Here is a 20,305-nt window from a genome sequence, read left to right on the forward strand (position 1 = left end):
GGAGAGCCGTATTCTCCTGCCTGACTATTTGACACTGACTTGTGTTCCAAAGCCAATCAAATAAAGTGCCTTTTGTTATGATGCAGACGGCGGGAAGGACCAGGCGCATCTTTTGTTCGCACGGGAAGTGAAAAGTGAGATGGATGACAAGGAAACGGAGGGGACGTCTGTCATTCATTCAAAGGAAAGCGCTGCCGCCGCAGCAAGGTAGTACAGAAGCTCTCAGAGAAGGAGAGGAACAATTGACTGAGTCTCTGAGGGGAGCTGGGAGAGGGACGAGCAGATGGAAACAGAAAAGGGGATGATCAGAACTGAGAAAAAAAGCTCAGCATCCTGGTTGGAGAGGCAGAGTCAGAAAAAAACGAGGGAGGGAGGGACCTGGAGGAAGAAAATAATATATAAAAGCTGGTTGTATTAATGGTAAAGTAAAAAAGCCATCCGTGAATAAATTACCCGGTCTCCCCCTGGGATTACTAATGTAATTATTTGAACGAGGGTTCTCATTAGAATGCGCAGAGGTGTGGAAGACCTGCGGAGTAAAATGGGAGACGGAGCGGCGAGGGTTTATACTGGAAATTAACTCACTGCTCTGGGCTCTATAATTGATACGAGACATAGATGCCTTTGATTTGGAACAAAAGGGGGAAAAAACAGGACGGGTAAAGTTTCCTCGCCACCTCTAATAAAGGATGGGAGAGAGACAAAAGAGGAAGAGCGAGGATGGAAGTAAGGGAAGCATGATCCAGCAGTCACAGATAAGGTTTTATTCAATCGGTGAACAATCTCTCAGAACCAGCAGAATCCATGTGGTTTTTAAGAAAGAGAGGTCATTTACATTTTAGAGTTGTCTCCAGGAGCAACACAGTTACATTTTTGCAGTTGTTGGGTTTTCATTTTCCTGTCCCAAAAAATGTCCCGAACAACGATGGCAAAATACAATACCATATGAACACTTTCATTCCAAAATGTTATATGTCCATTCAAAAAAAAAGAGCTGAAGTTCATAACCATCCAGTAACGTTGAAGTATCCAGCCAATAGAAATGTTACCAAGGACACAAACAATGCTTTATTGAGTACCACATAAAGTACTACCACATTCTGCTTTCAAGTTTTAGCTGTCAATCATCCGGCATGTGTGGGTGGCATCCCCCCCGCCCCTTTTTTTCAACAGTACAGATCTCATTTTGGAACAAAACTCTTCATATGCAGATTGTCTGAGTAGCAGAAGTCATTAACTCCTTTAAGCATGCCTCAAGAAAGAAATCAAGAAATAGTACAGCACTTTTTTTTCTTTTTTTTCCCTCTCGGAAAAAAACCCAGGAAACACACATAACACGGCTACTGAAGCAGAGGAGCATCAAAGAGACGTCTAAATGAGGACTGGAAGTGGAGAGTCGGCCCAAACAGACGGCTCTTCATGAAACTGAGAGATGAAAGTTCCTCCCATATTTTGGTTTTTAACAGTTCCCTTTTATTCCTTTCTTGGAACGCCGTAGACGATAATTAAGTTTGTGTTTTAAACGATGAGGCTGAGCACTCCTCCTTTTACTCGCTCTTATTATTTGTATTGAATACACTCACACAGACGCCACTTCTGTCTGCGTGCTGTAAATGTCATCATCTGCCCATGGCCGCTCGGACGCCATGTGGATGTCTGTGTGCAGCTTAACATTTGTGACCGACTGCGCATGCTCTAGTATCGTTCCGCACTCTCATCCATTTGGTGGTGTATGCCCCTCTAGCTGGTTTGCAAAGACGGAGAAAAAGAAGATGTTTTGAAGAGAAGTTGTGTGAGGAGATCCGCTGTTACCCACATTTGAATAAATTGCCTTTACAGTAATATAAAGACAGCTAAATGGCGTTAAACTCCTGGCAAACAACGTCATAGTGCATTACCGCTACCAATTGGAATGGAGTGTGGATCAGGAAATGTGCATACCTTGAACACCAGGCCGACACTGACCCACAATTGTTGTATGAATGGAGCATGCAACCAATACAAGTCCACAGCTGTATTCAAGTTAGCACAGGGCTTGTGGTTAGCCCTGTGCTAACTTGAATGGGGATCAAATAATAAAATCCTGTTGCTCATATAGATGTTCCAAATGCTGTCGGATCGAATTGATCAAGATTGTGAAGGTAAAATAAGTAATTTACTCAAAAAACAATCCACCGTTTTAAAGCCGCAATATTGTCCACAGAGAATGATGAGTCAGCTATGGAGGTGCTACTCTGTTCTGGAAGTTTGTCTTCTGGTTTTGTAAGTAAAAGACAAGGGATTCAAAAATAAATCATCACCAAGATTTCATGGGAAATGTTTGAGTATTAAGAGCAATGTTTCTGTTTCATAAGATAAGATTTTACCTTTCTAAGCCGTTATTAGCAAGCAGCCTTTATTTGTCTGCCATGCAACCTCTTTGTGGACTATTTGTTTACTTCATTATGTTCACAATTAGAAATCTAAAACCCTTTCACCTACTCTGCGCAGGCTTTTTATTTGCGGTCAATAAACCAACCATTGTCTTTGGACTTCAATGAGGCTTCCACCTGCTTCTACAGTTAGTTTAATTACTCGTAAAACCTGCAACGAAAATATTGCCAGTATATTCATATTCACTAAATTGACAAATGCCTCATTTTAAAAAAGGGCTGCAAATACATAATACACTAGAAGTGCACCCTGAGACCGCAGAGCTCTGCCAAGGCCAAATGCCCGCGCAATGTTCACAAAAGTTAAAAATAGCAGCTCCATGAATCTGAGCAGCTCCAACATTTGTATGGTACACCCTTCCACCAAGTTTCATGACAATCAGGTGAGTCGTTTTTCTGTCATCCTATTGACAGATAAGCCAAACTGATATCATGAACTCCTTGGTCGATATAACTAATTACATTTTTGATGTTGATGTATCAGTGGTGTTGAAAAGTTAGCTAACAAATGCATGTATTTCACTGCTATCACTCTGACTGTGTGGGCCCGGTGTTATTGGAGATACAGAGTGTCTGTATAGGTTTATCACAATCATCTGCAGGTGGTACAATATCTAGATTAGCACCAGGACTTCCTACATTAAGATGCATGTGTTGTCAAATTGGCAATTATGATTTCTATATTTGTCTGTGTTTTATGAAGCTGCAGTGCCCCTACTCTCGCCGCACCATATCTTAATACTAAACCTGCCCCTTGAAGAAGTGAGGATCTGCCTAGAACTCAACCTGTGCCACATAACATTACACACACCGCTATCCACACACACACACACACACACACACACACACACACCTGTTTGGAAACATTAAGACATCAGCTGGCACAATGAATGCTGATGTGCTGAGGAAGCGAGAGTAAGCTGCAGCCCCGGGGAACATTTCATACATAATGTCGGAGAGCAGCGAGATCAAAGTGTGAGCTGGTCTTGTTAGACCACCTCTAACAAGGTTGTTTTTTAGCAGAAAAAAAAGACTTTTTTTTCTCTTTAAAACACAGACATGAAAGAGTTAATAATCACCAAAATGGGGCAGAGTAGCTTCACAGAGAAGAACATACCATCAAAAGCATTTACATTACTAAGAAATAGACCAAAGGAAATGTAACAACCACAAATATGAAGTCTTTTTGAAAAGCTTGCAACAGCTTGGAAATCTTTGAGAAAACCTTTTTTTTTCTTTACATTGACAGAGAACATTTACATTAAACCAGTTACAGTACATGTAGTTACAGCTTTACTCTTAAAAAGGGTGAAAAGTCTCCGTCTCTCCCGACACGAGGGACGGTCCTAGAAACAACCACCGGTTTGACTGTCCAGGAGTAGCGTTAGCATGTAGCACCTGTCCAAAAAGCCAGCCCTCTCAGTCGTAGCTAACAAGCCATGCTAGTCCTTCACAGCGTGACTAGTAGAGAGAAAAGGAAAAAATATAAGAAGAGGAGAAAAAGGTGAAAGGGGAGGTACATGGCAAGAGTGGTGGAGAGGGGAGGAACAAAAACTAAACAAAGGGGAAGTGTCGCATGTGGTTTCCTCCGCGTCCTCCTCTAGGCACGGTTAAGAGGCTTATGAGGGCTTTAATGAGGCCCAGGGGGAGCGGTGTCAACATGGCTGACACCCCGATTCTCACACAGCCCCTGGCTGAGACCGCTTGCTGCCCTCACACACTCGCTTTGATCGCACACACTGGCAAAAAAAACCCATCAATCTCTGGGCCCGAGGAAGGGAGAGAAACAGAAGGAAGATGAGGGGGGTTGAAAAGTTCTGTTAAAATCCCTCCGGGGGGGCCAATGTAACGTCGCTGCTGTTGAGTCGTGGCTCAGCCAAAAACTCTCACGTAGACGAGGCGCTGGGTTGTTTCACTTTAAGTCCTAATGGGTTCAGTTCATTTAAATGTGAGTGAAGAACAACGTAGAGCGTGTTACATGGCTCGACGTAGGTGCAGTGCCTCTCGTCTCTGAGACCACATCAGATTGTCAGTGCAGTAAAAGAGGACAGAGAATTGTCCGCATTGAAAAGCATCTCTCCACTCGTCCATTTGTCTGCTTTTAGACTCAGATGAAGAAATGATGGCACATAAAATAACAATAACAGCAAAAAGGAAGCGTCCCCTCCCTTTAGTCCGCTCCGTCTGCAGGACACACACACCTGTCTTGTATTTACAGAATCTGCTTCGCCGACCCTCACCTGCCTCTCTTAGCTCTGTTCTCTTGATCGACGGCAGGCGTTTTGGGGGGATCCTCCTCTAGTCATGTGGTCCTCCCGGGGTTCGGGAGGTCAAAGACGATGGGCGCGTTCATGGGCAGGAAGTTGACGGTGCAGGCGGAGGCATTGACGAACGTTGTGGTGCCGTCGGTCATCATGCCGTAACCTGGGCATTAGGGAAAAAGAGAGAAGAGAGAGACAGAGGATAAGAGAAGGAAGATTTCTTTAAAATCTTACGGCATTTTGAGATTAAACTGGAACGTCAGCATGTGGTAAGGGTAGCAACTTGAGTTATTCTTAAAAGTACGACGTATGACATTTCGTGTTTATTCTCAAAAAGGCAACTTTATTCTTGAAATGGTATGTTGACTATATCCTGAACATTTTCACTTTATTCTCATAATTTTCACTTTATTCTCCACAATTAGACTTCATTCTTGAAATGGTATTTCAAATTGACTGTCACCATTTTATGTTTATTGTAAATATGCAAAAGAAAGTCTTATGTCTGGCACTAATACTGAAAGTTCAACGTGTCTTCTTGACATTTAGTCTTTATTCTAGAATTGTATGTCAACTTTTTTCTCAACAAGTCGACTTTATTCTCATTATTTTGACTTTATTCTCAAGATTAAAGAAACAAAGAAGCAAAAAAAAATCATATGCCTGGCACTTATGCTGAAAGTTCAACCTTATTCTCAACAATCCTATCTAATCTTTGACATTTTGACATTATTCTAGAAATGCTAAATAGAAGTCTTCCTTCTCTCATGTTGTCCCCTAATGCCTGACCATAAAACTCTTCTGTAGATTTGACACCTGTCTTTCCCAGATGTTACATTTCAGGCAGAATTTGCTGAGCTGCTGAGTCGGTCATAAAGCAGCTATTTGTATACACTTCTATTCTCTCCTCCTTTATTGTGTGCCTCTAAATTGAAAGAACTCAACGCAGTTTTTCTTTTATTACAGTGCAAATTTCAATGTGACCCATTATGGAATTGTTTACATTGTTGTTTACTGCTCACCACTAAAACCTTGCCTCCCCAATGCAAATCTTCAGTTAATATCCACCAATATATGATGAAATAATCAGGGGAAGAACTGGCAATCCCAGTGGACCCCGGGACGAAAAGCAACTGTGATGCATCTGATGGCGATCGTAATAAAAACATGGAGTTAATCTCTTAGACGACCAAACGACAAACACCAGAGTTATTGGCAGCGCATCTTCATCATTTCCAAAATGGTGAGAATCCAGTTTGAGCAAATGTATGCATGAGTGTGACACTAACACCACTACAGTTAAAGAATCTCTGCTCCAAAGGCACTTTGGATCGACGTTGCTTCCAAATGGCAGATGTAAAAGTGTTACCATTTTGTCGAGCATAAGTTAACACCCATCTCTCAGAAAGAACCACAGTACAATTTAACTTTGCACTGCCAGTGATTTTCTTTTAAGTGTAGGTGTCACGTTCACCATCTCTTGGAACCGAGCAGATGTCCATGTTGGTGCTTTCAGATTTGGAATACATGAATACAAAACACGCTGAGGATAATGGCTGTCTTTCCGAGTTCCCCCTCGGAGTCCTCGCATTAATGAAGAGAGCTGCTTTCAGCCTCTTTCTCCGAATATAAAGTGTGATCTAGTTTCTAATCTGGTTCTCTGTGGTGGGGGACCGCTGCACGGGCTCAGCGCTGACCTGATAACCCCAAAAAGCAATCCTTCAGCCCAGGGAGACGGCCTCTCTGCCCTCGCTGGCCTGGATGTAATGCTCAGAGGGATGTGGCTGCTCAGCTATTCTTTCACATACACTTTAAGCATTTTCTTCAAGAAAATGATTGAACATTATCTCCATATTATCTAAGTTTACATGGCTAGAATTGAATTGTCTTAGTCAGTTTAATTAACTTAAAAATATTTAATTTAAGGAAAAAACAATACCCTTGATAATACATGGCTTTTTGATACATGTGATTGGTTGATTTAAATAATAAGCTTAATGTTTAGGTGGGACATGTGAGAATGATTCAGACACAGTGATGTAGCGACGGGTATAAAAATGTATGTAAAGTAACTGCCGCCTTCAGATTGTGAGAAAGTAGAGGTCCCTCTTATTTATTTTGATGCAAAATATGATATTGCATTCTATGAATTCAGGTCATAAGGATTTATGTGAGCCTTAAGATGTGTAGACTATTCGGTAAATAAAAGGGGGTGGGGCAGGGCTTAGTTCATAGTTAGTATACACCCCTGAATAAAAACCATCACAGTGCAAACATGTTTGTATGTATGTGGGGATATAATTGAATTCATATACATTAGCCAATGGCATAATCTCCCCTTCGTGTAAACCTGAGGGGAGATTATGTGTTCAGTCGTATGCGTGCGTGTGCATGTGTATCACGTGTGTGTCTGTCCACGGCTAATCTCGTATACTGCTGGAATCATCAGCATAATATTTTCTGTCCTCATTAATAACTGTATGCTCTCAGTGTTGCGGTGATTAACAATGTTTGAAAAGCGATGTCATTGACTGTTTTATTCTGTGGCTGACTGCTGACTCCTCTCGCCTCTTAACCGGCCGGTCTGCGCAACAACTGTTTCAGTTTCTGTCCAGATGTGCACGCCTAGGTAAGCCGCAAACAACGTCAGCAGTGAAGTTGTGTAGTGGCAGTAAATGTACAGTGTTGGTTACAGTTTGCACATGAATAAACAGTGCAATAATAAACACACGCAAAAGTGAAGGGAGAGTGTGTGGAATTATAAACTGGTCACTGGACGGAGCCATAGAGCAGCACACTGCGCTGACAAGGTTGTAAAATATAGATACGTTTATGCATTCAGAGCCTTTTTTTATTGGGCATCAACCTCCAACCATCAACTACGTTTTGTTGAAAGCTAAAACTGCTTCAGGTTGCGATTACACCTGGGACGTAGCAGCTGAGATGCGTGGCTGCCCGGAGCCGGTGCAGACAGCTGAGTAGATTCAAATCTGGTGTGGGAGTGGTACGCTTGCTGTCTGGAGACGATGGGCGATTGAGGTTTGTATTCAATCAAATAATACAGCAGTGGTCATTGCAGACACACCTGCCGGAGATCTGAGGGCACTATTCTAGTTTCCACTGCGTCAGTTTGATTCATTCACTTAAGGACCACCAAGACTCTGCGTCTTCTTATTGTCCAACTGCCAAAATCCACAGAGAAGATCTGAGACGGTTAAAATGTTGAAATGGGGCGACGGTGGCTCAGTAGGTTCGTCCTTCAATCAGAGGATCGGGGGTTTGATCCTCGGCTTCACTAGTCCATGTCGATGTGTCCTTGGGCAAGAAACTTAACCCCAAATTGCTCCCGTAGCTGTGCCTACAGTGTGTGAATGTTGTAGGAATGTTAGATAGTTCTGATAAGCAGGTGGCACCTTGGCATAGCCCCTCCCATCAGTGAATGAATGGGTGTGAATGGATGAATGACATGTCGTGTTAAAGCGCTTTGAGTGGTCGGAAGACTAGAAAAGAGCTATACAGGTATTTAAATGGCTCAACCAAGTCCCTTTCAATTATTTTAAACCCCTGGATTTAACATACAAGCTGGCCTACCTGCTTTGCGGAGGTTGTTGGGAGTTGAGTGTTTTACAAACTCGTTCAAGTACCTTCATGAATATGTCCGAAAACATGTAACTTGGGCTTGATTCTCCTCTGGACTGTGTTCAGCAGCTCCATGCACCCCACACGCTGCATCTTCTTCGGGACCCAGTCCAGGAAACCTGCACACAGTGACACACAAATCAAACACACTTTTCACTAAACATGCTGCTTCTCACAGAGCCTGCAAAAACGCCATGGCATATATGAAGAACTGTAGTCCAAAATGAGATGATAAGGTGGTGTAATGGTTAGTTGGCGAAATAAATTCTTCCACTGTTATAAATCTGTTATAATATTTGTCCGCTTTGTAATATTCTATGTTTGTCACTATAATGTGGAGATGGACAGCGAGCTAAACTGCAATGTGGTCAGTCGAGCCTACTGTGGGTGGAGAGGAGGGTCAGTGAATAGCAGAACAATGCCACGTTTCATAGAGCGGGTAACTGTAGGTCCTCTAAATATTGCATTGCATTGTGGGATATGTGCTGTATAATTACCACTCAACTCAACCCTAACTTCAGGCAGACTAAGAAGCACCCTTCTCAACATTCGTAACATTGTCTGCTTGTATTTGTATCAGTGATCAACCATGTTAATAGATGCTAAAAAAATACATTTAGTTATCAGTCATATTTGACTGTTTTAAAATAGTAACAAAACAATGAACTGTTTAATCCTTACTTTCTTACATAAAGTGTTGTACAGTAATGATCCGGTTTGGATCATTTCAGTAATGCGGGCAGCAGTGTGATGATACTGTTGGGTTGATTTTCTGTGTTTACACGGCTGAATGTGTCTCTGCGACGGTTAGACATTTCATCTCCCTTCAAAAAGTCATACATCACATTTTAAAACGAAGCTGTCCATTTCAGACTCCTTGTCTAATGGCAAACTGCACATCGCAGCACCAAGAAAAAAAAAAAAAAAGACTCAGAAAGCAACCATAGAAAATAAAGATCAATCACAGCCACACACAGATGCAGACTTCACAGTGTGTGTGACAAGGATTAAGCATGGCGTGTGTATGATTTAGTGGCTGCTCTGCGAGGAGGGATGCTGCTGATGCTGAGTCAATAAAAGCATCAAGTCGGAGAAATAAAATGACCGAGGAGCTCGTGCCTCCATCTTTTCTGCCTTCTGTCGCTCTGCCCAGACAGGAAACAGAAAGGAAAAAGAAAGAAAAGACAGTGAAGTGAACAAAAGAACAAATGATCAAATGAGAAAATAAACTGAAACAGGACTTGCATTGTTTTGATCAAATTATTGTCTCTAAAATTCAAGATTGTAAAAACTATTATAAAAAATATTGTAAATTGCCACGGTTTCCATAAATGATATGTATTTGTTATTTGTTATAACTTAAGCCTTGAATAGAGTGCAGAAACTAACATTTCAAAAAACAGCATCTTCTCCAAATTGATCATGAGATTACCATAACCAGAGCAGATTTCTATGAAATCTGGCAAGTAGATAAATATCTTGATCTTTGGACCAAAATGATGGCCGGACAGATGAACAGATTTAAAGACGATGACATTGCAACCCTAACTGTGAACCCACAGACTGTGGTGTGGTAAGAAGTGAGCTCCCACTCATTTTCTACAAGATGTAAATTGCTTTCCCAAAGCATTGTGGGATAGCAGGTGGACTAGACCTGACCAGCAACTCAAGAAACAGGAGGGAGGTTTAAAGACCTTTGAGCAACTCAAGGCACAGTTTGCCTGGAAGCTTTAAAAAACTCAAAAACAAAGTTACGTTTTTTTCGCCTTTGGATAAATGTCTATGGAGAAAATGATTGGCGTGACTTCTGATTGAACCTTGTCTCTAAGATTACAGATATAAATCAAGATTAATTAATACATTTTCATCTTAAAACACGAAAGGGCCTTCAACAAACCAACGGTTTAAAACTGATTAAAGCCACGTCTGAAGTCTTTAAGAGCGAGGCCAAGCCACATCTTAAGGACAAGCCCAGTCAATTCTCAAGTTTTTATGGGCGAGTCCAAGCCATGTTTTGAGTTATAAGGTCATGTCTCACAATAGGGGAAGGTAAGTCTCTAGTTTTAGGACCAGACTAAGTCAAATCTGAAGTATTTAAGGGCGAGTTCAAGCCAAGTCTCAAGTCTTAATGTACAAGTCCGAGAAAAGACTCAGTTGTTTATCGACTAGTCAAAGAAAATTCTTAATCCCAAATAGTGAGTCCTCATTTTTGCAACTCGAGTCTCAACCTCAAGTTTCAAAGTCAAATTTGAACAGTAGTTTGAAATCGCCTAGCAAAACTATACACGAGTTTGTGGCCATTTCGGGTAATTGTATGCTTGTAAGCATCGACAGGGCAACAGCAAGTCTCATGATTTGGACAAAATAAAAGAAATATATAGAGAAAGACTTTCTATGGGTGATTCTTTATACATTTTACCACCAAACAGTGCAAAGAATCTCACTCAGGACAAAGTTAATGGACCATCTCATACTCAACACAGACATAAACACGGCCATGTTTTAGCCGGCAGTGAATCAATAATGATGGTAAAGTAATACGGTCTGACTTCTTTCTCCTCGAAATGTCTCTATCTGTAAAAAACATACTTTTAATATCAGTTTAACTAAAAAAAAAAAAAGCTGCCTTAAAACAGTAAGTGTGTTCTTTACAAGCCTTGGGAGATGGCGGAAGTGAAGTGAGAAGTTACGAGGGCTTTTATTGTCTCGGGGTATTTTGCTCTCATGTGCTGCTTGTTTCAAAGCAGCTGCTGCTTTGGGCACTGCGCCTGTTTTCCTCTTTTTGTCTCACTTTGTCTCTCTCTCTGCTGTTAACTTCTTCCTCACAGCCAGATAAAGAGGCCATATTTTTCCTCTCGAGCTGCCGATCTGCTGTTTTATCGCGCCTCATAAAAGACGGGAGCTTTTTGCTGCAGTGCGAAACGATGTCTTGCTCACAACTCCTTTTTTTCCATCACCTTCTCGGCCATCATTCGTTTCACACCCTTCTTAAAAAATATTTTAAAAAAGGATGTCTTTTCTTGACCTCTGCCGCTTTGAAGAATCCACTTCATCAGCAAAACTTTTGTCCTCCATCCCCTTTTTTTCTTTCTCATGCCATTCCCTCCATTGTCACTCAGGGTCTATATATATGTGTGTGGGTGTGTGTGTGTGTGTGTGTGTGTGTGTCTTATGCATTAGTAGCCTGCTGTAGCTGCTCCATATGCCGGTGGCTTACGAGCAGATAGCTGGAGACACTTCGCTAAGCTGAATGGAAAATAAACGTCTGTGTTCGCGGCTGAGCCTCAGACATTGAAATCAATCACACACACACACTGAGCACCACAGCTGCAGCAGGAGATGAGGTGTGAAAGTGTGTGAGGGAGAGGGAGAGTCAGAGAGAGGGAGGAGAGTGTGTATGCGCACGAGCGTCTGTTTGTGTGAGGCAGAGACGCGCATGCAGGATATCAGGGGTGAAGTGGATAGCAGGGCCGTCCTTCAATCAGAGGCTCGGCAGTTCGAGCCCGGCTCAGGCTCCACTAGTTGCTTGTGTGAGGAAGAAAACGTACGTAAAAGCTGAAAGGCGATCACAAAGAAGGCTGATAATCTCTGAAGGTGAAGTGTGTTTTCACGCAGAGCGGGACGAGATGACCGGAGTGTGTGAGTCACCGCTTGGATTACCTTCATCCACTCAATACGTCAGTGATTCATCAGCGTCTACAGCGAGCGTGCTGATGCTTTCTGTGTAAAAGCTGAAGATGGATGTTGTTTATGTAGTTTGTGTTTCGCAGGATCTATTGAGATAAGATAATTCTTCAGAAAGTGCAGTTAGTGACAGTGTGGGCCTCCATGGTAGCTCTTACAGCTTGATGGAGTAGCAGCAATGGGGGGGGGGGGGGGGGGGGGGGCTTAGCAAAGGGTCAATTTGCAATATCCCCTGTTCAATTCCAGCCGGGGATCTTTTTGTTGCATGTTACTGTATCATCTCTACTGAAAAAATATAAATCATGATGGCAATTTTATAGGTTGTTGCCAGTATTTCTAGATTCAATACATTTAAATGTGACTACTTTTAGGTCACTAAATGAATGAATGAATAAAGGACTGAGAGACAGATTAACATTTGGACCTTTTTTTAAGGCACAGGTATTCTGGCCCAGACAAACAGATGGAGTCGTGTGTGTTTCAGTTATCTGTTCAGGTGTTTGCAAGGTGCATCTTTTTCTTTTTGCATATACATTTTAGGAAGAATAATACAAATAATAGGCAAAGACATGTTAACAGAGGTTGATTATGTGTTCCCCTGGATTTACTGAGGTCAGGACTCGGAGGAAACTTATGCTGCGTTCCAGACAACTTGGAGGTCGGAGTTTTCTCATTTGATTTTTGCAGCATCGACATTTTTCTGGCATTTTCAACAAGATAATTATCATAGACTGTTGACCATACCCAGCTACCTAATAACATATCGCAACATATTTTGACATCAATTTAGGAGAACAAGTTTTATTGTACGATAGTTTTTATTATGTTAATCAAATACAGCGTGAACATTGCCTTTCAGTTGGTTTAGTATTTACAATGTTGGCTTCTATTGCTGTGTGACTTCAGACCACTGCTTCTTCATGAAGTCATGGTAGATGGGTTTGTCCTGAGCTCACAAGTAACTCCGACTTTGAGTGAGCTTATATTGTATTTTTTCTATAGGAGGTCGGACATTTTTGAGTTCTGAGTTGTTCGTACCGCAGCTCAGATGGAAGCTACAGGACAGTTAGTGGGGAAAAGAACCTTTATAATTATTTATTGTAAGTTTGTATACAACTGGAAACAGATCATCAGATTAGGCTAAGTATTATTGAAGAACACAATGTCTGTTAACACTTGGACTTAAACTTAACTGTCAATAAACTGTAAAATCACGACAGGCTGCCAATGCATCTTGGCTGTCTTTTGATAAGACATTTATACTTTGGTATTACCATTCACATCAACACCATCTCTACCTGCTGCTTCGTCTCTTGCTCCAACAGTGGCTTGTGTACATTTTATGCTTCTTTGATTTGAATAAATATTCAGATAAAATAATATAATTTAATTAATTTACAATTTTGAATAACAACGGTTTTATTTGGTGGAACCAAAGTAAATTAATACTACATCATCATTTATTTTCACAGTTCAGTGATCTGTACATACACACAATTTACTTTAGACATATGTTGGAGCCTAAGTGTGTGCGTGTGTGTGTGTGTGTGTGTGTGTGTGTGTGTGTGTGTGTGTTGTAATGTGTGTCTCACCCAGTGGGGGGCAGTGTGTCACCAGGATGTCCGTGTTGTCGGGGATCTGGTTCCACTTGTCCAGCAGAGCCTGACCCCGTGGCAGGTTGAAGCCCCAGCCGTAGTACCAGGGCTGCCTGCGCGCACACACACACACACACACACACACACACACACACACACACACACACACACACACACACACACACACACACACACACACACACACACACACACACACACACACACACACAGGAAGTAAGAAGAACAGATGGGTTGGTCACTGTGGCAAGTACAGACAAATGTCATGGATGCTTTGACTCTTTTTTATCAAATGTCACATGTCACACTATCTCTCCTTGCATTGATATGATAATAATAATAATTACGAGTAATTAATGAGTCATTCAGACTTATAATGATTATAATGAAACATGATCAGTTATAATCATATAATGCACACTATGTGGAAGCATTTAAGTCACGTTAAATCATTTTAAAATCCTTTTTAGAGCTTGACCGATATAATAATAATAGTTTGGAGCAGAAAAAAGACAATTATTCATCTGATACTCTGATACTGATTTTCTGCATGATATACTTGATTACTTGATGTAGAAATAAACTAAAAACAGCTATTATGATAGGAACACCACTTTGTCAGCTGTACACCGGCCAGAAAGAATAATGCGTTCAAGGTTTTAGGAGTTTTTACGGAGTGAAGAATAGCGTTCTGAAAAAAAGATGCAGTCTACATTGTAAAACATAATTCCATGTCCGTCACATATTTATGGCGATAGCGCATAAATAAATGACAGACTTGATAGACTCCATGTAAAACGCTGATTTCTGTGGGACTGCAGGCGGCTGCACAGCCATCAGTCAAACCGACCTATCAGTCGACCTATTATCCGAGTAATTCAAGTGTTCAAGCTCTGATTCTAAGTGACCTAATAGGCTACAGGTGTTTTCACAGGTGCATTCTGGGTGCAGGTGATTGACAATTGAGTGTGGCATTTCAATGGAAGTGTTGAGCGAACGTGTTTGGAGATAACCTTGTATGTTTATTTTTATTTTAGACTTGTGTAAAGCCAAAAATGTTCGTATGGTTCAGCATACCTGCTCGTTAGGTATGATGCATGAGTTAATGCTTTCCATAAATGTGTCACAGGTACCGTTTTTTGTGTCATGACAGTTACAAAAAAAAAAACACTAAACCACACAGCAAAGCAAGACGGGGGAAATATTTTGTTTGTGCATCTTACACCACAATTTTTGCTGACATTGTTGGTTGGACTGTACGGTTGGGATTATCTTTGACAAGGGTCTAATGTCATCACTTTGTTAATGCAGTTTTCCAACGTTTTAGCATAATATGCAACATTTTGGCGCATGGGCAGCAAATATCTGGCCTCTTTGTAGCTGCGTTTTTTAAGCATCGTCTTAAATAAGTCACGATCTAATCCGACCTTTTTTTTTTGCTTCTAACAGAACTTAACCTGATTGTGCTTTTCTAACCGAAAACCTCCTGAAGGTGTGGCCTGGAGTGGTTTGTGTTTGAAAAATATAAGGAGAAATTGTGGAACTCCAGCTTGACCTTTCACTTCTCTTTTTGCACCTCACACAAACAGTCTTCCTCCTTCTACTGTCTTAACATCTTGACCTTCAAGATGAATAGCAGTCGTCTAGTGTACGAATCAAACAGGATCCCCAGCAGGGGGGCGGGGCAGGGTGAACAGAAAGCGACATTAAACGCCTCCTTGATCACAGTCGGGCCCCGGAACGCTCGGCGACGGGAGGAAAAAAAGTAGAGAAGGAGAAAAGAAGAGAAGAAGAAAGTAGAGAAGGAGAAAAGAAGAGAAGAAGAAAAGTAGAGAAGGAGAAAAGAAGAGAAGAAGAACGGCAGAGTCTTGACGGCTGGGGCTCGTGTCCCTTTACTTTGATAACGGACGCCGCGGTCGTGAGTGACGGAGAAGAAATTAACATGTCACTTACAATCTGTACTCCGATCCATCTTCCTCTCCAACGCGCCGCACGTGTGTGTGTGTGTGTGCCGCCTCTGCGCAAGCGGCTTTTTTTAAATTGCCAAGTGCAGTCACTCGAAACACCAACTTTATCGCCGTGGCCGATGCCCGACGCGTCTGTGCTCAGTGGCACATCAGATGAAGATTTTCTTTGAATAATTTCCGGAGTGTGTGTGTGTGTGTGTGTGTGTGTGTGTGTGAGTGTGTGTGTGTGTGTGTGTGAGTCTGACATGCTTGGGGACTTCAGAGACAGATGGGGAGACAGAGAGACTGGCCTGAAAATAGGAAGAAATACCTGTCACACACAGTCTCCTTGTCCTTCTCTCTAATTAAGAAAGCTAAAAACGGAGACTCCATGTCGCGTGCGGGCCGGGGAGGGGAGGGGTGGTCCAGCACATGTGGCGGTGCATCATGGGAAATCACGTCCTACATTTTGGCTGGAGCACCACGCGATTATAATTCCATCACTTCCTGAACATCAGAGACTAAACATTTCTAATGAATGATCCGACGCTTCCCATGAATACAGTTTCAATAATTTACCCGGCTGATATTAAAACATTTAGACTGGCCGTAGCATATTAATAGGGCCTGTGGAATGTAATATTCATGTCCGTCTTCACATGGACGTCTCAATTAAAATGAAATGTGCTTGGCGGTGTGGTCGATGCTCCCGTTACTCCCAGAGTGAATGGAGGGATGAAGAGAGAGCAAACAAGAAGACATTGTGGTTTCCCTCAAAAAACGACCACCTTACACTGATTATTCGTATATATATATATATAACCTATAATAGAGTCGTATTCAGCCCAAGGATTCATGAGGATGGAAAGAACAGGTGGATGCCGTTCAAGTCAACTTAAAGGACCAGTGTGCAGGATTTAGGGGCTCTACTGCACCGCCATGTTTCTACAGTGGCCCAAAACGGACAAACCAAATACTGACTCTAGAGAAAGACTTTTATGTTAAAATGTGAGGAGGAAACTAAATCCTACACAGTAGTCCTGCAAAGGTCCGTATTGCACTTTTGCATATCTTACTAACTAGTCATATTCTCTTGACCTTATCCACAACCATTTTTGAAAGCATATTCAGCATTTAGATTGATTTCTTGTCTTCCAGACAGCCATTTCATATCAGCTTCCTGTGAAAATCTACTTGATCAACTTGAAGAGATTCACTGCATTATGTTGTTTTCCAAAGAAGCAACGTCTTGATGTCATTCAAATAATGATTTCATTTGTCTTCATTCCCTGTGTGAAAGGTGGATGTTTGGATTTACAACTTTGACTGCAGAGGTTGTGATCTGCATCGGATTATTTGAACTACAACCATGAGCTTTCCCTTACCTCGACGATAGCTTTTTAAGCAGGAACACAAGCTTTTCCTGAGCTCAATCAGATTGATGTTTGTTGCCTAAACATAAAGGTACCCTGTGCAGGTGTTGATCACTTGCAGCGCTATGGAGCAATGTTTGCATCCCATTTCATACAGAAAGCTATTTGAGGGAGGATGTCATTCCTTTTGTTAAAACAAATTGACCAGAGTGCATCCCCCGTGTTCACCTGCCACCACCCTCTCTCCATCTCCTAATATAGGGAGAGTGCAGGGGCAGACTATGTTAGTCTAGTCTGCCTGACTCATTGCTACTTTATCTGACTGAGGTTTGAGCCAGTTAGAATCTACGGCCTCCCACCATGACTCGGAAACATCAGTAGCCTGAGGCCCCGATCACACCGGGACACGTCGCAATAGGTGCGGCCGCTTCAAAAACGCCCGTTGGCAAAGAGTGTCGGACAAAACAGCTGATGAGCCGGTGGAGCTATCAAACGTAAATAACAGGGGACAAAAGTATTCAATGCGGACATGGAGCTCTTGCTGTTACTCTGCTGTTGAATGAGGAGGAAGGGAAATATTATGTTCATCGTGATTCAAAACTTCTAATATTACCCTTTCGTCTGCCTCTGTCCGTTCCTATCACATATACTGTCATTAAAACAGGAAGTCAGTGGTGCTGTTCTAAAGCCCGCCTCTTGCTCCATTTGGTTGTCTGTCTGGGCCAACTGTGACATTGACGGGCAGTGCTACTCCGTGCCTGCCGCTGAAACGTTGAGAATATTTAAACTTTTAGAAAACACGACGCAAGATTTAATCCAGGAGCGGACACCAGTTGCAAAATGGTTTTGTGAGCGCACGTGTGCTAGCGGCTTGTCTCTGTGTGATCGGGGCCAAACTGTGCTGTCCGTGGTGCTGAAGCAGCAGTCGGGTTTGAAATTGCGATCCTGTCTCTGAATCCTGCCCTTCCGTGGGTGACCTGAAACCCATTCCCACCAATGGTTTCACACTATTCCGTTGATCTACACACTAAAACACACCTATCTTTAGTGAGAAACACTCAATGTAAATTCCTGACTTTGTTTTTCGTTTACAAGCAGGGATTGGTATTTAAGGCACAGCATCCAATGATGAGCGATACCACATCCCGTTTTTGTGAAGGCCAGAATATTTAACCAAGAAGAAAAAAGAGAACAATAAAGAGCGTGGGAGCATTCGTGAACGCACCGTCACACAGAGGGCATCAGTGCATTACAGGCAATGATTCAATTCAATTTATACAATTCAACTTATTTTGTACAGCCCAAATCACAAATTTGCCTCAGAGGGCTTGACAATCTGTACACATGTGACATCCTCTGTCCCAGGACCCTCACATCAGAACGGGATGATACCGATAACAGCTGAAAGAAGAACGACTTTATACTGCCATGCATTAGCTGCAACAACTTTCAGGCTCCTGGAGTTGATTTTCATAATGCACTTAAATGAATTGAACCAGCGGTTGCCAGGGAAGTTGGACAATGTGAGAGCTGATTTGGCAACAATGTTAAGGATATACCGTATTTTAGTTAATGGGATAAAGCAGTCATGATCCTTCAAATGCTCGCACAAGTGATCCGTGATTGATCAATGTTGCTTTTGAGTTCCTGTCAAAACTTCTGAAAAATACACTTTCAAGTAAAAAAACTTTCCTTTTGATCATTTTCGAAGCTGTTTATCCAATTTAGTGTAAAAAAAGAAGAAAAATGATTCAGTACACCTAAAACACCCATGATCCAGTCTATCATTTTGTCAGCAGGATTATAAAGCACCGCGGCTTCTTTAATTTGACTGACATCAATCATTCTGTAAGAGAAGGCGTCAGTCTTTTGTCAAACGGTTTGTATCTCGTTTTGCAGCGTGTCTTTCTGCGGCATCCGCCTGTGCCGGGAAATAAAGGTCTGCGTGCCGACCCATGGGCGTCTCCATCGCGGTTGCTAAAAAAGAGATTATCTCTCGCAGAGGAATTGACCGTAGCTTCTCTCGCTCTCCGCCAGAGAGACCCGCTCCCATGTTTGCCGAGCTAACTGAATGTAATTCCACGGATAATATCCCTGCTTCAGAATTGTGATGTTTTTATCAGGTGAGGGATTAGCAAGTGGTACAAGTGATTTGTGTTAATGTGGCGGAGGGGGAAGCGTGGAGCATATGAAAAGAATCTGCTCATGTGATGGGCTGGTATTTGTTATGGGCTTTCTTTCTTTTTTTAAAGAGGAGAAAAGTCTGTGTGTATATCTTCAGTAGACAAACAACAGCGTTCAAAAGCGTTACTTTCATGACACACACACACACACACACACATACACACACATACTGGCTATACTCTTAAATGCTTTTTGAAGACTTAACAAAAACAGGGCAATGTACAGCTCCTTGCTTAACTTTTTGAGCTTGCATGCATCACCGGGTGTGTATTAGTGTGTGTGTCTCACGAACGGAGGCCCCCTCGTATCACTGGAGTCAGTCCATGAATCATTAAAGGCCTCTGCCGAGAACTGCCGAGCACCCATGCCTGCCTCTCTCCCTCTCATTCCCCTCTTCTTCATCTCTCCCCCACTTCCCTGTCCGTCTCCTTTTGGGGTGGGGGGGGGGAGGGGAGCAGCTTGGTCTCTGAGAGGCCGCCTTCGGTGTTTGAGAGGGAATATTTAAAAAGCAGGTGAACAGTGAAGGTATTCTGAGTTCCAGCAGGGAAAAGAGAGGCAGAGTTTGGAGACAAGGTGAAGCACAGGGGTATCAAACTATAGTGCTTTTTGAATATCTGCCAAACTGTGTCCAAGGCATAAAATGCTGGCACAGATTTTTCTTTTATCACACACAGTCATAGCAGCATTAATTCATTTTCTGGCCTCCTAGGTGGGGATGGGTATTGTTAGGGTTTTATCGATACCAGATACTTAAAAGTTCTGAAATCTTTAAAATACATTCTCAGCTAAACAAGTAGCTAAGTGATAAGCTTAATACTTGCAGTGGACGAGGATGGACTGCTCGACAAACAGAAGAAAACTGCACATTTCTGCAGATTGATGTTCTGCTTGTTGGCTACATGTTGTGATAAACTGCTGCTGTTTCCTCCTTTACTTGTGAGGGTTTTATTTATGACAACGAGAGTTCTCAGCATCTACGGAGTAAAATGTAGCCACACTTTGGGTCTTTCTCTGCTCTCTGCCATGATGCGTGTCTCACACTGTACTGAGCCGGAGTCGGAGTGTGTGTCAGAGTAAAGCACAAAGTCAAAGAGACAGAGAGGTTTGAGATGAGGAGATCTCACCTCGGAAATTCTAAAGTACCGATAGCAGATCCGTTATAAAAGTATTGAG

The 20,305-nt window shown here is 42.2% G+C and overlaps 1 protein-coding gene across 2 annotated transcripts in view; it reads right to left on the reverse strand.

The window, feature by feature from the left end:
- Nucleotides 1-777: 777 nt before the first annotated feature.
- Nucleotides 778-20,305, reverse strand: part of mpped1 (metallophosphoesterase domain containing 1) — a 76,328-nt gene continuing 56,800 nt past the window's right edge. The window contains exons 5-8 of one of the 2 annotated variants that reach the window (XR_013773014.1): nt 13,609-13,724; nt 8,338-8,451; nt 4,673-4,856; nt 778-3,893 (exon numbers count right to left, since the gene is read on the reverse strand). Coding sequence is in view for 1 of the 2 variants with exons in the window: in XM_079294556.1 (XP_079150682.1) it covers nt 4,735-4,856; nt 8,338-8,451; nt 13,609-13,724 (352 nt within the window). In the remaining variant the exon portion in view is untranslated. Of the gene's footprint in view, nt 4,857-8,337; nt 8,452-13,608; nt 13,725-20,305 lie in introns of both variants that reach the window. The other variant, XM_079294556.1, reaches the window with a different exon arrangement.

The sequence above is a fragment of the Melanostigma gelatinosum genome (genome assembly GCF_949748355.1).
Source record: "Melanostigma gelatinosum genome assembly, chromosome: 22".
NCBI lineage: Eukaryota > Metazoa > Chordata > Actinopteri > Perciformes > Zoarcidae > Melanostigma > Melanostigma gelatinosum.